Here is a 19,706-nt window from a genome sequence, read left to right on the forward strand (position 1 = left end):
GAACATATTTTCACCAATCTTGTCCCAACACATTTTTATGAGGCGAAAGTGAACCCATCGGGCCCCGATGCCTTGTCATTTCTGCAAGCCCAAATAGCTTTTTTAGCTTATTCGTAGGAAATAGTTGCCTCCAAAACAACCTTTTGTTGGTTTTAAATCTTCATGAATCTGCAGTTTTCCAACATGGGCCTTATCTGGTGATCTTATTTGAATATTTCATTCTTGTTTTTCTTTAGGATGTCGTAGAAAGGTTTGCAACTCTTTAAGGATCTTGAAATGAACTTGTTTAGAGTTGCTACTCTTCTAGTCAACCTTTGGATATCTTTGGTCGAATTTGGGGATATAATATCAATTATGGCTTTGATCTGTTTAGGACTCGCTTCTATCCCCCTCTTGGTGACCATATAACTAAGGAATTTGCATGCCTTCATTCCAAAGTGTCATTTGGATGGATTCAGCTTCATGTTGTATTCGTCTAGTATATCATAGGCCTTTTGAAGATACATGAGACGATCTTCAGCTCTTTTAGACTTGGCTACCATGTCATCAATGTAGACTTCCATAGTGTCCCCCAATTTGTCCTTGAACATTCGATTTACCAATCTTTAGTATGGTGCTCTTGTATTTTTAAGACCAAAGGCATAACAATATAGAAATATATACATGTAGGGGTTATGAAGGTGGTATCCTCTTGATCTTATGGTTCCATCTATATTTGTTGGAATCCGGTTGAAGCATCCATGGATGTTAGTAGCTCATGTCCTGTTGTGGCGTCTACCATTGATCTATGTGTGGTAAAGGGAAATGATCCTTGGGGAAATCCTTGTTGAGATCCGTGTAATTCTCACACACTCTCTATTTTCCATTCTTTTTTTTGGACCACCACCATGTTGTCTAGCCATCTTGGAAAATTTACCTCTTTAATCATCCTTGTCTTGAGAATTTTGTCAACTTCTTGTTGAATGATTTGGTTCTTCTTGGGTGAAAATTTCCTTCTTTTTTGATGTACAAGCCTGAAATAGGGGTCTATATTGAGTTTATGAGTTATAATTTCTTTATCTATATACCTGTCATATCCTCGTGTTTCCAAGCAAAGGTTTTATTTATGTCCTTTAAGAACTTTATTAGTTCTTGCTCGATTCGTTCTGGTATTAAGGATCCTATGAGGACTTTGGCTTCAAGATCCTCAAGGTTTAGGGGCACTTCCTTTATGTCTTGCTTTCTTGGTTGTATCACGTCTCGTGCCCTCTACTTTAATTTCTATACTTTTCGTGGTGCCATTGAAGACTTCATCAAGGTCTTATAACACTCTTTAGATTCTTGCTGATCCCAGATGATATTTACTTTTCCCATGGGGTAGGCATCTTGATGCATTGGTGGTACGTTGATGGGACTGCTTTCATGCCATGGATCCAAGCTCTACCTAATATAACATTATAGGAAGAAGCATCAATAACACAAAAATCTTGCATAAAATTTACCTTCTCGACGTAGATGGGTAGCTTGATTTCTCTAACGGTGTGCTTTGTTTCACCACTAAATCCTATTATGACCGGGGATCTTTTTATTATTTCTGATTTTGGGATGTTCATCCTGGTTAGAGCATCTAAAAGTATGATGTTCACTGAGGATCCTCCGTCTACCAGGATCTCTATGAGGAATTGATTGGCGATATATAGAGTAATCACCAATCCATCATGGTGAGGATCTTATATGTTGTGACATCCCCAAAATCTCGGCCAGAAAAGACCGATTTCATTTATGCTTTTTAAAACATTTTTAGAGTAAATCCGTTTGATTTTAAAAGAGATGCGGAATTTGTTCCCAAAAACAAAACATGATAAAATAGATATTTATCAAAACATTTCATATAGAAATATGATTTCATTTCATAATCAAAAGTCGGGATGTCATGTTCCGATATAGATCATAAAGCATAAACGATGATATTACAAGTCGTTCAACAAATATATACATATGCAGACTTGTAAACAAAACAACTTGATGATTCGCCCATCTTAAGCTCTTGCGCCACTTCCTGTAATACAAATCAACTGAGTGGGTCAGGCTTGGGAGCCTGGTGAGCATATAGGGTTTTCAAACCCACAATAATTATATTTAATTTCATCAATCAACAATAAACCCGATTACCCATTCCCGTTATCCTCACCTTACGTTCCTAAAAATAACGTCTATTATAAGGAACTTATATTCAGGATTTTCATCGGGACGGACATTACTGCAGAGGGGCTTCCTCAACAATAAGTGTCCTAAAGGCAACCATGTGGGGGATAGAGTACACCGGTGAACACGTCGTTCACAACACCTACAGGTAATGAGCCTGCTAGTGTTCCACAGGACAGTCTAGAATAGTCCGTGGTCGTCATCCATACTCTGCTGAATGACTAGAATAACACCAATAACACCGAGGCCTCTCATCTGTTTATTTCACACCAATTATCTACCCATGTTCTACCCAACATATTAGTAGATAAAAATATACATTTTTATACATTGTTTAAAAACCTGTATAGCATGCTTTAATCAATACATATTCCACATAACAGATGAGGCATACACACATAACACGTATTTCATAGAGAATATATCAGATCTATGAGATAGAAGAGAGTGAATATACATTCACACATATAACCACAAAATATATACACGTAGCACGTATTTTATATTAAATACTTCATAATATTGCATTTTGAAAAGGGACTATACACTCACCTGATCAGAAGATGATCCGACAGCACTACGGCTTATAGAAGTAGCGTCTCTCCGTAGATCTGGAAGATCTTCACAAAAACCGGCTCCTCGCGGGCAGGGCTTCGGCTCGGGAATAACGCTCTTCGGGATTCTCGGGGCTTCGGATCTCGCTTCGGGGCTCGGGAATAATACCGGGGCTTCGGGATATGATTGGCACGCAAATCGAGGCAAAACTTAGAGAGAGAGAAGAGTTTGAACAAGAGAAAATGGCTGATTTCGAGTTCTATTTATAGGCTGAGGGTCTGGGATTACGCGGGGCGTAATCTCAAATTACGCAGGGCGTACTCGGTTACGCGGGGCGTACTTTGACGTCACTGCATGCGTCGATCTGTGGCACTCGAGTATTGGTCAGACAAGTTGCATCCGACTGAGTACGCGGGGCATACTCAATTACGTGGGGCGTAATTGACTCGTCGAACTTCTAAATTGCGTAACTTTCGCATACGAGCTCCGTTTTCGACGTTCTTTATATCCACGCGAAGGTCAGACCATACTCTACAACTTTCATTTAGACTCCGTCGGCTAATTTTGACTTTTATTTTTATTATTTATTTTTAGAAGGCCGGGACAGAAAAACTTCGTTATAAATTCATAACTTCTTCGTCTGACGTCCGTTCTCGCCTAACTTTTCATCGTTTCGCTACTAACAACGAGATCTTCGATTATCATTTAGATTGTTTCGGCTAAAAGCTGCTCGATCTCAAATCGAGTATTTGGGCTGCATACTGCTAAGTCAAAACTTAGAAAAATCATAACTTCCTCATACGAAGTCAGATTTGGGCGTTCCTTTTATGCACGCTCTCGGTTTAACGAAATCTACGACTTTCATTTAGATCGTTAAGGCTAAATATTGCTCTGTCTTAAATTCATATTTTACGTCACTCGACGTCGTGCCGGTTCTGTCGCGAAACTTCGACAGGTCATAACTTCTTCGTTATAACTCGGATTTTGGCATTCCTTATATCTCCGGAATCCTTGTTTCAACCACTACAACTTTATGAAAAGATATCGGGCTTATCTCACACTTAAATTTTGACGCTTATTTTATTCTTAATTCATTAACTTATAATAATTAAGAAAATAAACACATAAATCACATAATTCACATAATTCACAAATAATACATTTTTATTATTTCAAATTGGGTTACAAAGGTTAACCTAGACTATTACATTGCTAAAAATGGCAATCCCAGAAACACGGGCGTTACATATGTTTTCTCTATCATGTTCGTCAAAGATGATCTCCTTGTTGTTTGTTATCGACGTGTTCTTTCGGGGTCTTTCTTACCTTTCCATCTTGGATACTTTGGCTTGCCTTTTAGCTGTAGAATAAGAAGTTCCACAAATGTCAGATCATTCTGAAATAACAATGATTTCCTTGGTGTCCGAGGGAGGGGATCCTAGCTTTTCCATGATCTTCGTAGGGTCCTGCTCTTTTTCCCTTGATCTTTCTTTTCTCCTTCCTAGGACCTCTTTGAGATATCCCTTGCTTAGGAGAGAACAAATATCCTTCCTTAAGGCTATGCATTCCTCATTGTTGTGACTGAAATCCTCGTGATATGCACACTACTTGGATTTGTCCTTCAAGGCGTGTGAATTGTCTCATTTTCTTGGCCATCTTGCTTTGTCACCAAGATCCTGCATGGCGAATATTAAACCTGAAACATCCACAAAAAGCAATAATAAGTAATCTCGGGGAGTCCATCTTCTTCCCCTTCATCATCAAGGGCATTGAACCTATGGTGATTAGGTCAAAATATGGTTTTGAATTATAGGATCTTTGGGCCGATGATTCGGCCTTTTTGTTAGGGTTGTCATAGGGATTGGGTGTGTTGGCTCTCTTTTGTATTTATATGCCCTCTTCCATTATGATGAGTCTGAGTGCTCTGTTCCTGACTTCATCCATTCGCTCGCATGGAGTCATCACAAGGTTTTCATAGAAAGGAGAATCCTTCTTTAGGCCCATCTTAAAGGCCTCCACAGTAGTGGGCATGTCGATGTTTGGTATGTTTAGCGCTTCCCTGCCAAACCTGCTTACAAATCCCCTTAAGGATTCATTGGGATCCTAGACCACCTGATAGAGATCATTAGTGATCCTTTTGAATATTCAGCTGCAAGAAAACTGGTTATTGAAAAGATTAACTTAGTGAGCAAAAGAGGTAATCGAGTAGGGGTGAACATTAAGAATCCATTTTAAGTCTGATCCTGTAAGAGTCGATCCGAAGCCCTTGCATAAACAAGATTCTTTTAAGTGTGATGGAATGGGAATGATTTCCATTCTCTCTCTATATATTGTGCAATATGTTCTTTAGTATCCGTGGTTCAATCGTAAGGCTTCAGGCTAGGAGTTTGGAAACGCTTTGGAAATTCAATGTTGGCTATCCAGGGGATAAATCTTGAGATCCTGTGACTGGTAGGGGATGATTCCAGTATAGGTTGGACCACCCCTAGTACGCTTAAGATCATTTATCTTAGTTGTAAGAGCTCTTTGGCCATGGCTGGACTTATTCCTACATCAAAATCCATAAAGTTAGTATTAATAGTGTTACTGTAAATGAAGTTACTGATATTTCTGTTATTAGGGGTATTGAAGGTTTCATTAACATCATGGGTCACAGGAGTTTGGATGTTTGGGATTTCTCACCCAGTTGGGGTAGCAAAGCATGTTAGAGCTATCGATTCCGGATGTTTCCCTAGGGATCCTGTATTGTCGAAATTCAGGATCCTTGGTTGCAAGATCGAGGGTGTCACATCCTGGAGTTTACAGATCTCTGTCGTTATCCTTTCCACTTCCTTAAGCAGTGTTCTATTTTCTTCCTGTTATTGATCCACCTAATGTGTTAACATCTTCATCATAAAGAAGAGTTCATTATTGGAGACCGATGCAGGAGGATCTTGGGATCCCAGATATCCGGGTAAAACTGGAGGGGTGCTCTTCTTCGGTACATCAGAAGTTTTTCTTTGACTAGGGAGTTCGCTCGGAGGGGGTGGAAGATTTTTCGAAGGAACAAAGGGAGAAGAAAGGTTTGGTTGTGTAGATAGGATTTTCAAGGATTATGAACACCATAACCCCATGATGGGCGCCAAATTGTTTTGGTAAAAAATTGATCAAGTGTTTTTCAACCAAACTGTATGAGAGGGTGTGGTGTTCTAGTTAAAGTAAGTATTGAATTGAGAACAAAAGTACATAAGTGGTTTACAAGGAGCCCTTGATCCTTGTTAGGATCTCCGAACCAAAACCTTGGGAGGTGATAATAATCACCTTTATTGTTTAATTGTATTGATTGAAATGTGGGTTACATAAATGGAGGTAAGTATACGAGTACAAATGTTGCAATAAGTCTAGTTGTGTGTAGTGTGCATAATACATGTGTATTTATAGGCTAGTCTAAATAACTAAAATTCGATATTTTTGGGATCCTCTTGAATAAGTATGAACACGTTGGTTTGACTTGATATTTCCGGGTCTTAAGTCTGATGAAATCGTTTCTTCGTTGAGAATGAGTCTTATGTTGATCACTATTTTTGTACATGTGAGCAATAAGCAAGAAATATAGCTGTTAAATTTTTTGTTAAGAAATAATAATAATAACAATCAAGATCATGACATATGTTTCAGGATCCTCAGATATCTTTGAGATCCGAGATCCTAGATAGGAGTGAGGATGTTAGCCCTAACAACTTATAGATATTTATGATGTGTTGTTGGATAACAATTGGTTTTGCAGGTTATTGATTATGGATTAATTAAATTGTAGGATTGAAAACTCTATGTATCTCGCTAGGTTTCCCAACTTGACACATTCCATTTATATACACTACATGTAGCAATGTTAAGATTGTTGGAGACTTAAATATGATGTTGAGTAATTAAATAGAAGATCTACAATAGTGTTCAAGGCCGTTAGGTCTTTACGCTATAAATATGTTGTGTATAGATTATGACATACTTAGAGTTTTATTATTTTGAAACAAACATCTGTACTTAAAAATGTTTTAGTATACCGGGATTTTCCGCAAATAAAGATATTATGGTTTTTAAAGCGTGAAGAAAAAGTTTTTTTTTCAATTATGAAAAATAAGCGATGTCACAGTTTGACCAACATCATTGTTTCGTGATGTAAAAACCATGATAGAGGTGATGCAAATGTGTATCATATTACACAATATGATACTAGAACATGAAGGAAACACAATATGTGTCTATAATGAGAATCATGTCATCCCCAAGACAAAACCGCTAGAATATGGTGGTCAAGAATGGGCACGGAGAATGATAATAGTCAACAATGCAATAATCCATTCCGATCTTCGTCACATTTGACCGATCATCTTTGGACGATTAACAATCTTGATCTTCATATGTCACCGAAAGATGAATTGGAATGTCAGTTTTCGGATGAATAACCGTTGCTTTAGTTATGATGTGTTTTTTTATATTTATTAAGCCGTGTTTTCTAAATATTAAGCCATGTTTTAATCTGTTAAGTTGTATTTTAAGTTTTAATCTATTGTATATTTTTTATTTAATATAAAATATTTTTGTTTTAAAAAAATATAATTTATTTAAGTTTGAAAAAAATCAAAAATATATCAAGTGTGCTAAGGAACTACCACACCTAAGATATGCTAAAGAAAACATTTCACGGTGCCAACAAAATAATAATAATGTGACAATGCAAAAAGACAAAATTACAAGAATGATCCTTGTGTTATGTTACAACTTGCAAGTTTGGTCTAAAGAGGTTTGGACTCGCGCCAGTGATTCAAAAGTTTGATTTTGTTGCGAGTTTGACCCACAAATATTAAAACTTTTTATAATGACGAATTTACCCCTATTAATATGATTTTCTCTTTTTATTATTTATTTTTCTAATTTTCAGATTTAAAAAAAAAACAAGAAAATAAAAATAAAAATAAAACCCAACCATACTACCACACCTACCCACCAACTATCTCTTTAACATACATACAACCAATCTCTCTTACTCCACTATGTCACTAAAAATCGCCGCCACAACCACCATTCTTGCCGAAAACCACCCATTATTGCCGAGAACCACCATGATCTTATTGGAAACCATAAACATCTGCTGGAAGTTGTCAGTTTGTTTCTCACAGCGACACCGTTGACCAGCCATGCACCGTCGACTTCACCCATCATCATCAGAAAACCCTAATCGAGTGGTGGTGGTATTTACAAATCTTGACGCCGACTTCGTCTCTTTACTTCTCCAATGTCGACTTCGTCAGAAAACCTAACGCCGCCACGAACAAACCAAGATCTTTGTCGCCACTAGGCCGGTGTGTAGGACACCACCATCTGAACCCCTCGCTCATTCGACGAAGACCTTTAGCTATAACCGACAACTTCATTACAACTTCAGAGTTCCTTGTTGGTTTCAAGATTTGGAAGGGAAAAACCGACAAAACCCTATCGCTGCCTGTTGCCGTTCATCTTCTGCTCCGACTTGATCATTCCTCAATAATCCCTAGCTCGAAGCAAACCCTCCTTTGCATATATGTTTCCATCGCCAAAGAACAAATAACATGATGGTGAGAGTTCCAATCGGAGGTGTTCTTGTGTGTGTGAGGGGGAGAGAGAGAGAGAGAGAGACAGAGAGAGAGAGAGATGGTGACCGGTGGTGGTGTTGATGTTTACCGGAGGGAGGGATGAGGGTACTGATAACACATTTTTAAAAATTTTTTTTTTGTTTAATTTTAAATTAGAAATATAACAAACTCAAAAAATAGAAAATGAAATTAATAAGGGCAAATATGTCATTTAAAAAAAATTCAAAGTAAATTGGATCGAACTCGCAACAAAACCAAAGTATTGGACCACTAGCACGAGTCCAAACCTTTTCAAACCAAACTTACGAGTTATGACATAACTCAGGGACCATTCTTGCAATTTTTTCCACAGTAAACAATATGAAAACACACAAACTTGCTATGTTTCTTTTCTTCCACTAATCGTAATTAAACAAATAACTATTGTTTATATGTTGTGTCGAACGTGTTAGATACACCCGTATAAATCCATATACACAAAATCATACATACTTATAAAGCTAGTATTTTTTCTTAAATCTCATGCATTTGAAACCCCCATTCTTTTTTCCTTTCACCACATTCATTTGAAACTCCCATGACTTTTCAATTTCCTTATAATAATAATTATAATTTGGTAATTAGGTTAAATAAATATCAAATCTAAAGTGTATTCATATATAAACTAAATTTCAATATTAAAATAATATCTTTAATTCTACTTATAAAATTATGTTTTTTAGCTTTTAACATATAATACTTAATTTATTAGTTTTAATATATTGTTGGATGTAAACCATTATCATTTTAAAGGTATAATTTTTGAATAATTGGTATAAAATACTTAAAATATTAATTAAAATATAACATTATTGGCTCAACTTAAATATAAATTTTATTTAACTTAAACAATCCAAAGATTATTTTATAAATAGTTAAAAGTGATAAATTGTAGTGTCTTTCTAATAATGATTGCAAGTTGGTTAATAAGGTTAAATAGATATCAAATCTAAAGTGTAATCATAAATAGACTAAATTTCAATTTTAAAATAATATATTTACTTCTTCTTATAAAGTTATGTCTTTAAATTTTAACATATTATACTTAATTTATTAGATTTGAAATGTTGTTGCATGTAAACCATTATCAGTTAAAAGCTACAATTTTTGAATAGTTTTGACAAAATACTTAAATTGTTAATTTAAATATAACATTACAGTGTCAACTTAAATATAAATTTCAGTTCCACTAAAAAAACCAAATAATATTTTGTGAATAGTTAAGAGTGATAAATTATAGTGATAAATACAAAAACTAAATTGTAATATCAGTTTAACTAAAATATTTCCTAAATATATTTATATAATCGTTAAAAATTTCAAATAAGTACTTAAATAACTTATAATAACGACAGTTAAAAATAACTCTATATAAATGATTATATTGTTACCTTTAAAATCAAAAAATAATGTTTGATGTTTTAATTAATTATAATGATAGAAATTAAAACATTAAGCAAATAAAATTTAAAAAATTAGTTAAAAATAACAACTATAAATAATATTAAACCATATATAATATTTAATTTTATTGATGCGTAACTCGCGAGTAGAAGTCATTCAAATGATTGAGATTATGACGTTATAATAGATTTATATATTATCATATAATTCAAAATAATCAATATATTATATCAAATTAATACACAAATTATTATATCAAATTTAACAACAATGTTAGTGTTATATTTTAAAAAATATATATTTGTAAAGACTTCAACTATATAGGTGTTTCTGCCCATTACAATGTCAACTAAAATATAAATTTCAGTTCCATTTAAAAAAACTAAAAAATATTTTGTAAATAGTTAAAAGTGATAAATTGTAGTGATAAAAGCAAAAACTAAATTCTAATTTCAATTTAACTAAAATATTTCTTAAATATATTTTTATAATCGTTAAAAGTTTCCAAATAAGTAGCTTAAAATAACTTACAATAACAATAGTTAAAAACAAGTCTATATAAATGATTATATTGTTAGCTTTAAAATAAAAAAAAACAATGTTTGATGTTTTAAATAATAATAAATTTTAAAAAATTAATTAATAATAAAAACAACTATACGTAACATCAAATCATATATTATATTTAATTTTATTCATATGTAATTCGCGGATAGAAGTCATTCAAACGATTAAGATTATGAAATTATAATAAATGTATATATTATCATATAATTCAAAATCATCAATATATCATATCAATTTAGTATATACAAATTATTATGTCAAATTTAACAACAACGTTATTGTTATATTTAAAAAATATACATTTGTAAATACTTCAACTATATAGGTGTTTCTGCGCAACGCGCGGGCATTCACCTAGTATATATATATATATATATATATATATATATATATATATATATATATATATATATATATATATATATATATATATATTATCCTACCTTAGCTACAGTAAAATGGCTAAAGGATTGACATTATTGGTTCTCTGTTTATGTCTATATTGTCAATTCCGTTTGTTTTCTGTCTTCTCTTTACAATGGGTCCTTTTATGTAATTATATTGGACCTCTTGGTAAATGGCCAGTGTGTCGACTTTCTCCTCTAATTTCGTCTTCATCGTCAACACACGTTTCAATTCTTTGTTTCACCGTTTTTCGGCCCAATGAAGTCCTTCCAAAGCATCGACTCCATCACTTCTCTACCCCGTTTCTTCTTCCTCAAATATCATCATTGATTTCATCGACTTCTCCAGCCCTAGAACACTTTATCGTTCCTTTCCCTTTACAGCTTCCTCTTCCACCGCTACGTTTACCAATACTTTTTGATCCACCGCTCTGCATGTATACAAAATCGCCTTTGCTTATCTGAAGCTCCGGAATCGCTCGCCACCGTGGAACCGTCGAAGCTCCATACGCCCTTCCGCCTGTCCACGCCCTTCCGTCGGTCTTTACAACCTTCGTTTTGCTGAAAATCTTCGGCTGTTCTTCGACTTCATGTATACTCGACTGTGTAAAATCGACCGGCGGTCGCATCCCTTCTCTAAACTCGAACCACGACGCCCAGGTAAGTGGTGATTTATCGTTTTCCTGCCCTAATTTGTCATACTCTATCCAATATTCTGTCATAATTCGTCATTCGTGATTTGCTGACAAAATAAAGCAATAAGGAGTCATCGTCTCACTACATGAACGAGTTTAATTGTGCTCAAGGGAGACGACAATGGCAAGGAGAAGATCCGGGTCTTTCTTCATCTTCTAGAAGACATGAATCACAACAACCAGTTCCCCTTCTCACTAATGGAAAACAAGTAAGAAAATTACTTATTTACCCTTTTGTTCTAAGCATTGCCTTCTTAACTAAACCCAGAGTGTTATTTTCAGTTTCAGGTACTTGGTGAAATCCTAATTGCCACACCCGACAATCTATCTGTAAGAAGTAAATCGGGTCCATTAGATCCTGGTGACAAGCATGTCGGCTATCTGGATCCAAGACAACCAGGTTAGGTTTGTTTCTTTCTTTTTAAAAGAATTATTAATGTAGTAATTATGCTAATGACGTCTTTATAATAAATAGTTCCTGTAACAATTGTTGACTCATCAAAGGATTTGACTTCATATGGGCTTGGAAATGTGGACTGGAAGGAAAGGGTAGAAGGGAGCACATACAAGATGGAGGTAAAATTAGACATGTCTGCTTTGGTGATTGGGAGTGCCTCAAGTAAAATCAGGCCTAAGTATATGTTAACCAATTATCCTTAATATATCTGCATCGTTACTTCATTACATATGTGGATCATAATAATGTGGTATTTTTTTATGCTAATGAATTGTTGCACTTATGCAGGCATTAAGAAGATCCATGTGCTCTTTTGATTCACAGGAGAATATTACATTGCACCTATCCATTCTAAAGGCACCCATAAATATGTCCACAGGTGATTCTCGACAATTGGAGGTCAACTAGGGTAAGTTTTTAAAATATAGTATATGATATTCTAGATATTTATTGTTGCTCTTTATGGAAGAAAACATATTCCATGTTTGATGAGATCTAATTTATGAAATTCAGATATATGGCTGATGCATATGTAAGATTTTTTTAGTTTTATGTATGCATTGGTTTTATCTTTAATGAATATTGATAAACAATTTACTGAAATTTGAAGCTAAAATTCCTCAGGGTCAATCTTGAAAATCCTAGAAATTGCCACATTTACTATTGCGTAAGTTGTCTCTATCCACACCCATTTTTCCAATGTATCTTAAGCATACAGTCTTTTTTTTTTTCGTTTTTATTTTTACTATTTTAACAAGCATAATTCAATTTATTTAGCGTATTTTGATCTTTATATAAGCATAACTTGTATTTGTGAGTGAATTATTTAGGCAATAGGGTATGAATGGCTACCAAAATGACTAGAAGAAGTGAAGCTGCTCAAAAGTTTTGGCGATTAAAATACTAAAAAAAAAATTATTAGTTATATGAATCAATCACATAGGTTATACCTCCAAGCCACCATATTAAAAAAACGAAACAAATTAATTAGACAGAAAAATGAGATTTTTTAGTAAATTGCTTCGGATTATATGATGAAAATAATCTTGATTATGTAATCAGACTAAAAAAAAGATTATGTGGGTTTGGTTAATATTCCAAGGAAGATGACTTTATAAAACGTTATCTTCATGAGTTGTGTTGCTTTTACAAATACCAACTAAGGATCAATGAAGTGCCAGTTATATAAATCACATTGCAAGGGTAACTTTTAGTTAAACCATTAATTTATCTCACAAAGGATAATTGGAGGTATAACCTTTTAGTGGATCCACAATACTCACAAAAACATTTCTTAGTCTAATTGCAACAAAATAGCAATGTAATTTCATTTGTAGCCATCATCATGGGCAATTAGGTAATTTTAGTTTCAATAACGAAAGTTTGTCCTTTTGTAGGTTTGATAGTGAAGGACAACCTTCACAATTGGCACCTATAGATGTTTTTGTGTGTATAGTGGATCCACTAAAAGAGCCTCCTCTCATCACTGCAAATTCTTTATATGGAGTATCATGTTGACAAATTCTCCTGCTATGTATCTGATGATGGTTCTGCTATGCTTAAATTTGAGTCTCTTTCTGAGACAACAGGGTTTGCAAAAAAGTGGGTCCCATTCTGCAAGAAACATAGCATCGAGTCTAGAGCCCCTGAGTTTTATTTTGATCAAAAGATAGATTACTTGAAGGACAAGATTCAACCTTATTTGGTCAAAGAACGTAGAGCAATGAAGGTGAGTTTTACAACTTTTATGTTTTTATGTTTTATTCCAAGGTTTTTCCAAATACCTAAAATACCCTTTTATGGCAGAGAGAATACGAAAAATTTAAAGTTCGAATCAATGCACTTGTAGCAAAAGCCCAAAAGATGCCAGAAGAAGGCTGGTCTATGCAGGATGGAACTCCTTGGCATGGAAATAACCCCCTTGATCTTCTGACTAAAGAGGTTTGGAGCTTCAAAATAGTCTTTTATTAAAGGAGCCTTGCACTCAGCTAATCTTTTTTTTTTTTTTTTTTTTTTTTTTTTTATGGTTACATCATGTAGAACCAAGTACATTTCTAAAAGATTTCATATTTGCACAAATGATCAAGGGATTAAATATTAGTAGAGTGTTACTGTTTCATTTCTAATGATATGAACATTCAACTTAAAGTATAAACAACATCATGATTTTGCTAGATCCTCCTTGAACACTTTAGAGGCTCTTGATTTATGGCAGAAAGATTGTATACTTTGATGTGGAGCTAGAAAAGCTGATCATTGATCATTAATGGACTGAAGGTTAAATGCCTTTTATGTTTAATTAAATTCTTTAAAAAGTATGACGTCTTGATAAGATAAGAATGTGAAAGTAGGTTGTCATAGTCCATAATTATGCCTCTATACCAACATTCATTGTATGAACAAAAATATAAAATATCCATATAGATTCTTTACTTTTGAGATTCTGTCCAGGACCAACACCGTATCTTTTTCAACACATCCGTACTTTGGTTTGAAATGCTATGCATTTTTGCGTATTATTGACTCAATCCACCTGCGGAGCATGGGTTACTTGCTAGTTAAATATAATATTTTCTATTTTTTTTTTTGTTTCATACATCGAGTAAGATTAGCCTTTTTGGGGTTAATCATTTATGAGCTAATTATCTTTATAGCCTAATATAATCCTTTTTTTTTATTAATGTCCTGTGATAGTTGTTGGTTGATAAAATGCTGATTGTCTGGGTAAAAAATCTTGACTGAATAAGAATTAAGAAACCATGTTACTTGACTGTACATGTGCCTGAATGTACTAACTTATAAAAAATGACCATTTTACCCCTCATCTTTTTCACCCAACTATCACAACATCATCATCTTCTTCATCCCACTTTAACCTCCATTATCACCCATCTTGAACCTCCACCATAACCCCATCCATCCATAGAACCCCTTACCTCCATCATTCCACCCTTATCTCCATATCATCCACTAAAAATCAATTGAACTCAACAACAAAAATCAAGATAAAAAATCAACTGAATTCAAAAAAACATATGTATCTTAACATCAATCAGAAAGTAATCGTTTATTTATGAGTAAAATCAGCATTCAACAGAAAAATATGTATCTTAACATCAATCAAAAAGTCATTTGTTTATGGACATAAAAGATCTTAACATCAATCAGAAATCATTCCACAAAAATTAAACTTCAAAATCAACATTCAACAACAAAAATCAACATTCTACAACAAAAATCAGCAAAAAATAGCATTTAATAACAAAAATCAATATTTAACAGCAAAAATCAATATCTAACAGATATGTATCTATGTGTTCATGTATGAATAAATTCAACAACAAAGTCAACATTCAACAGCAAAAATCGAAACTTGAAGTGAACATGAAACATGAAGTGAACAACTAACAACAATCAAAATGAAAACTTAAAGCAAAAATCAGAACTTTTATCTCTGTCAACAACAAAAGAACATTCAACAGCAAAAATTGAAACTTGTATCCCTCTCAATAACATAAATCGAAACTTTTAGAGAAAGATTGGGGTCGACTATGGCAAAAATCGAAACTTTTAGGGCAAGGAGCTTCGATCTGCTGGAGAAGAAAGGAACAACATAAGCATACCTGATAGACAAGGAAGGAGCTTCGATCGACGAACGACGCTGGAAGATACGTTAGGGCAAGGGTACCGATGGAAACTTTTCTCCCTTTCTCAGTCAGCAGATTTCCAACTTCTTTCCTAATCAACTTTAGATTTCCGAGTCAGACGCGCATAAAATGTTTATCAAACACACATAGCTAACCGAGTCAGTCAAAAAGGTCTCATCCAACTTGGTCAGATGAATATCAAACACAAGTTAAATATCTCTTTCTTTTTTTAATGGACATAAAAATCAGGCCGAACAGAGTTATTTTTGATTAATTTTTAGGCGAAATCCTCTTTTTCGTTGACTGACGAAAAAATTAAACCCAATTACCCATTTGACATTCATTACATCTTCGTATACAATTATACATATTTTAATGTTACAATTTTAACAACAAATTTTATCAATAATCATTTCTACAAAAATATATTTTTCAATTTTTATTCCCAAACATCATATCAAAATATGCCTAAAATTAAATATGAGTAGTCACCAACCAATAAGCTTCAATATTAAAGAAATTAGGCACGACTGTTTGCATTTTCAAAGGAAGAACCAAGTAGCATGATGCCATGATTCATGTCTTTGAGACAATTATTCTTTTAAACCTTGACTTCTTATTTCTCTTATAGAAAAAAAAAACCCAAAAGTGAGAATCCGATCCATTTGTAGATATTTGAGAACCTTTTTTTTCGCCTTTCTACTCCGAATATCATTCGCCTTTAAGCCGCCTCCGACTCCGTCGATCACCTCACTCACGACTCACGCCCCTCCGGTAAGTTTCGTCTTCATCTACATGTGTTCTGCGACTCAATCCAACTTATTTGTAATCAGCCATTAATTCCGTAAAGATTGGTTTACTTTTTTGCTGAATTGCAGTTGCTTCCAATTTCCATCAATGGCATCTCAGGCCGACTCATCTCTGCAAGCCATCCGTTATAACCGTGGCTCACTTCAGCTACTTGATCAGGTCCCCTTTCTCCTTCACTCGCTTTGTTTATTCCCTTCACTTCATCTAATTGTAAGTGCTGTTTTGAGCAGAGAAAACTTCCTCTTGATACGATCTATTTGGAGATTCGAGATGCTGCTGAAGGCTGGTAAGCTATAAACACCTAAAACATCGTTTCCTAGGGTTTTCTCTGTTAGTTTCATCATCCATTTGTGTACATTCAGGGAAGCAATCAGAGAGATGGTGGTTCGTGGTGCACCTGCAATCGCCATAGCTGCAGCACTTTCACTCGCTGTAGAAGCATCTAAACTGGAAGAATTTAGTGGTACACCAAATGACGCAGCATCGTTTCTCAAAACGAAATTGGAATACCTAGTCTCAAGGTAAACCAAACTACCAACACTATAGTTTGCTCATACTTGTAGTGTTCCCTCAATACTTTTTCCTGATTTGTTGTGTACCATTTCTCAGTCGTCCAACAGCTGTGAATCTTTCAGATGCTGCAACTAAACTTACAGAGATTATTACGAACTCTGCTGCAACTGCTACAGAGGCTAACCAAGTGTTCCTTGTAATTCCTCTCTCCTTCTTTGCTTTTAAATCAGTAAACACAACAATTTATAGATTCCTATCAAGATTGATTTAGTTACTTTCAGGCTTACATTGAAGCTGCTGAAGTAATGCTGGAAGACGATGTTGCATCCAATAAAGCAATCGGGTCTTATGGATCTTCTTTCATTCAAAATCAACAAAAGGAATCTAAGAAATTGTCTGTTTTGACACATTGTAATACTGGAAGGCTAGTCCTCTCCCTCTCTAGATAACAAACTCTGTTTTTTTAAGCTACATGTTCTTATGATTTGTTCTTTATTGTTTCATTTCAATAGTCTTGCAACAGCTGGATTTGGAACTGCTCTTGGAGTAATCCGTGCACTACATGCTGATGGAGTACTAGAAATAGCTTATTGCACAGAAACCCGTCCATTTAACCAAGTAAACAATCTTCATTATTACCTGGAAATATGGCATAGTTCTTTACTTGTGTGTGCACCCCAGGTGTTCGATGAAATGTTTGACTCAATCAATACTGTTTTTATTCATTTGTGAAAGTGTAGGGATCAAGATTGACAGCTTATGAATTAGTTCATGACAAAATCCCCGCAACACTTATAGCAGATTCTGCAGCTGCTGCTTTAATGAAAACTAGACGCATCCATGCTGTCATTGTTGGAGCTGATCGTGTTGCTGCTAATGGTGTGTTATTACTATTTTACCCACAAATCCTTTGTTACTTTTAATTAAAAAAAAAATGAAATGAAATTTGATTTCAGGTGACACTGCGAACAAGATTGGAACATACAGCCTAGCGTTATCTGCTAAACATCATGGTGTTCAATTTTACGTTGCGGCCCCCTTGACTTCGGTTGACTTATCATTATCTTCCGGAAATGAAATTGTTATAGAAGAAAGGTCGCCAAAGGAGTTGCTTAACACACGTGGTGGTATGGGAGAACAAGTTGCAGCTTCTGGGATTTGTGTTTGGAATCCAGCTTTTGATGTTACACCAGCTAATTTAATATCTGGTATCATAACTGAAAAGGTATTCTTCAATCATTATTAATAAAAAAAAGGCATTAATTTATGTTATGGATATATTGTAATGGATGTTTATGTTTTAATCTTTGTAGGGTGTGATTACAAAGAGTGGGAATGATTTTTTTGACATTGAAGGTTTTGTACACAAGAGTATGAGCAACTAATGTGTAATGATATGCTGGGGTTTTTAGGTTACTATTGTTATGAGTTTGTAATGTGTTTTTGAATAAATCACAGAAAGGTCTAAATAATTGGCTTCTCTGTTAGAGGTGTGTGACAACATTTTGCCATTAAAAAATATAAATTTGGTCAAAATAGAAGATGGTTAGGATGTGATTTTTTTTGGTAGTAGTGAATGGATCATGGATGAGTGAGGTCTTTATACGTATATAGGGTAGTTTTAAATTAGTTTGTAAGAATAGGGCTTTTTAAGAAATTAGGTTCAACGAAAACAAAATTAATTTTTAAAATGTTTCAAATATAACCCTTTAACTTTCATTTCTAAACTGCGTTTAGTTGCGGAAAAATTGACCGTTTTTCTGAAAATTTTTCCAAGAAAAATGAGAATTTTGAAAACTCGTTTAGTTTGTCTATTTTTCTAAATTTTTCACGGAAAATGAAAATTTTCCTTTTTTCTAAAGTTATAAAGAAGTTGGAAATTTTTGGAAAACCAATAACTATTATTTTCCATATTTTTTTAATTCTAAAATTTTTCTAAACTATAAACACATACTCACTCCCACCTTTAACACCCCCAACCCACCACATCCCTACCTACACCCACCCACTCTTAAGCCCACCCTTACAAACACACACACACACAAACACAAACAACACACAGTCACACCTGCCCCTACCCTCACAAATACACACATACACACCTCCATAAACATACACCCACACCAACCCCCACTCACACCTACCCTACAAACACCCACACCCACACAAACACACACCTACCCCCATAAACACACACCCACAAACATGCAAACACACCCACACACACACACACAAACACCCACCCACCCCCATAAACGCACACACACACACTCACCCAACACCACTACCACAATCACTGACCTACCATAACCATCACTACCCCATCACCAACATCACCAGCGCCGCCGCAATCACCACCACCGCCGCTGTCACCACCACTGCATGTCACTACCACCACTGCCACCACCATCACCACCATTGTCGCCATCATCGACATCACTACTGCCCCCGCCGCTGCTCCCACCCCCACCATACTACCGCTACCGTTTTCTAACAATGAAAATCGATAGAAATATACACATCTAAAAGCGTTTTCTAATTTTCTAAAACTGAAAATGAAAAATGAATAAATTTTAACTAAACGCGTTTTTAAAAATTTTCAATTAAAACTGAACACGAAAAACGAAATCAGAAAAGGGAAAACAAAATTTGAAAAAGGAAAACGAAAAACGGAAAATGAAATTGAAATTGAAGAAACACACATAACAATAACAATATGAAGATTGTTAAAAAAACTAAGATTTGCTAACCCTAGATCTGTACCATCGATAAATTCTCCTTCTCCGTTCTTCGACTCCATTAAGTGAAACCTGATTCTG

At 34.6% G+C, this 19,706-nt stretch overlaps 2 protein-coding genes across 10 annotated transcripts; both read left to right on the forward strand.

Annotated features, from left to right (window-relative positions):
* Positions 1-10,934: 10,934 nt before the first annotated feature.
* Positions 10,935-14,036, forward strand: LOC145054608 (cellulose synthase A catalytic subunit 4 [UDP-forming]-like). Of its 9 annotated transcripts, XM_079002842.1 has the most exons (9): positions 10,944-11,425; positions 11,522-11,669; positions 11,743-11,860; positions 11,936-12,036; positions 12,206-12,326; positions 12,542-12,584; positions 13,315-13,646; positions 13,724-13,858; positions 13,958-14,036. In XM_079002842.1, exons 7-9 carry the CDS (start codon positions 13,419-13,421, stop codon positions 13,973-13,975), a joined length of 381 nt encoding a protein of 126 aa, XP_078858968.1. In that variant the 5' UTR covers positions 10,944-11,425; positions 11,522-11,669; positions 11,743-11,860; positions 11,936-12,036; positions 12,206-12,326; positions 12,542-12,584; positions 13,315-13,418; the 3' UTR covers positions 13,976-14,036. The 9 variants fall into 9 exon arrangements, 4 of the variants coding, with proteins under 4 accessions (XP_078858966.1, XP_078858967.1, XP_078858965.1 ...); XR_013684855.1 differs by lacking the exons at positions 13,724-13,858; positions 13,958-14,036 and having other exon boundaries at positions 10,935-11,425; positions 11,965-12,036; positions 12,528-12,584; positions 13,315-13,555; XR_013684854.1 differs by lacking the exons at positions 13,724-13,858; positions 13,958-14,036 and having other exon boundaries at positions 10,935-11,425; positions 11,965-12,036; positions 13,315-13,555.
* A 2,165-nt stretch (positions 14,037-16,201) lies between these two features.
* On the forward strand, positions 16,202-18,428 carry LOC145054609 (NagB/RpiA/CoA transferase-like superfamily protein). The gene is made up of 10 exons (XM_079002843.1): positions 16,202-16,338; positions 16,443-16,533; positions 16,605-16,660; positions 16,737-16,895; positions 16,984-17,083; positions 17,169-17,311; positions 17,400-17,505; positions 17,628-17,766; positions 17,844-18,112; positions 18,201-18,428. The coding sequence occupies exons 2-10, from the start codon at positions 16,462-16,464 to the stop codon at positions 18,270-18,272; spliced, it is 1,116 nt and encodes a 371-aa protein (XP_078858969.1). The 5' UTR covers positions 16,202-16,338; positions 16,443-16,461; the 3' UTR covers positions 18,273-18,428.
* Positions 18,429-19,706: the final 1,278 nt, after the last annotated feature.

The sequence above is a fragment of the Lactuca serriola genome, chromosome 5, assembly GCF_051521515.1.
Source record: "Lactuca serriola cultivar US96UC23 chromosome 5, Lser_US96UC23_V15, whole genome shotgun sequence".
Classification (NCBI taxonomy): Eukaryota; Viridiplantae; Streptophyta; class Magnoliopsida; order Asterales; family Asteraceae; genus Lactuca; species Lactuca serriola.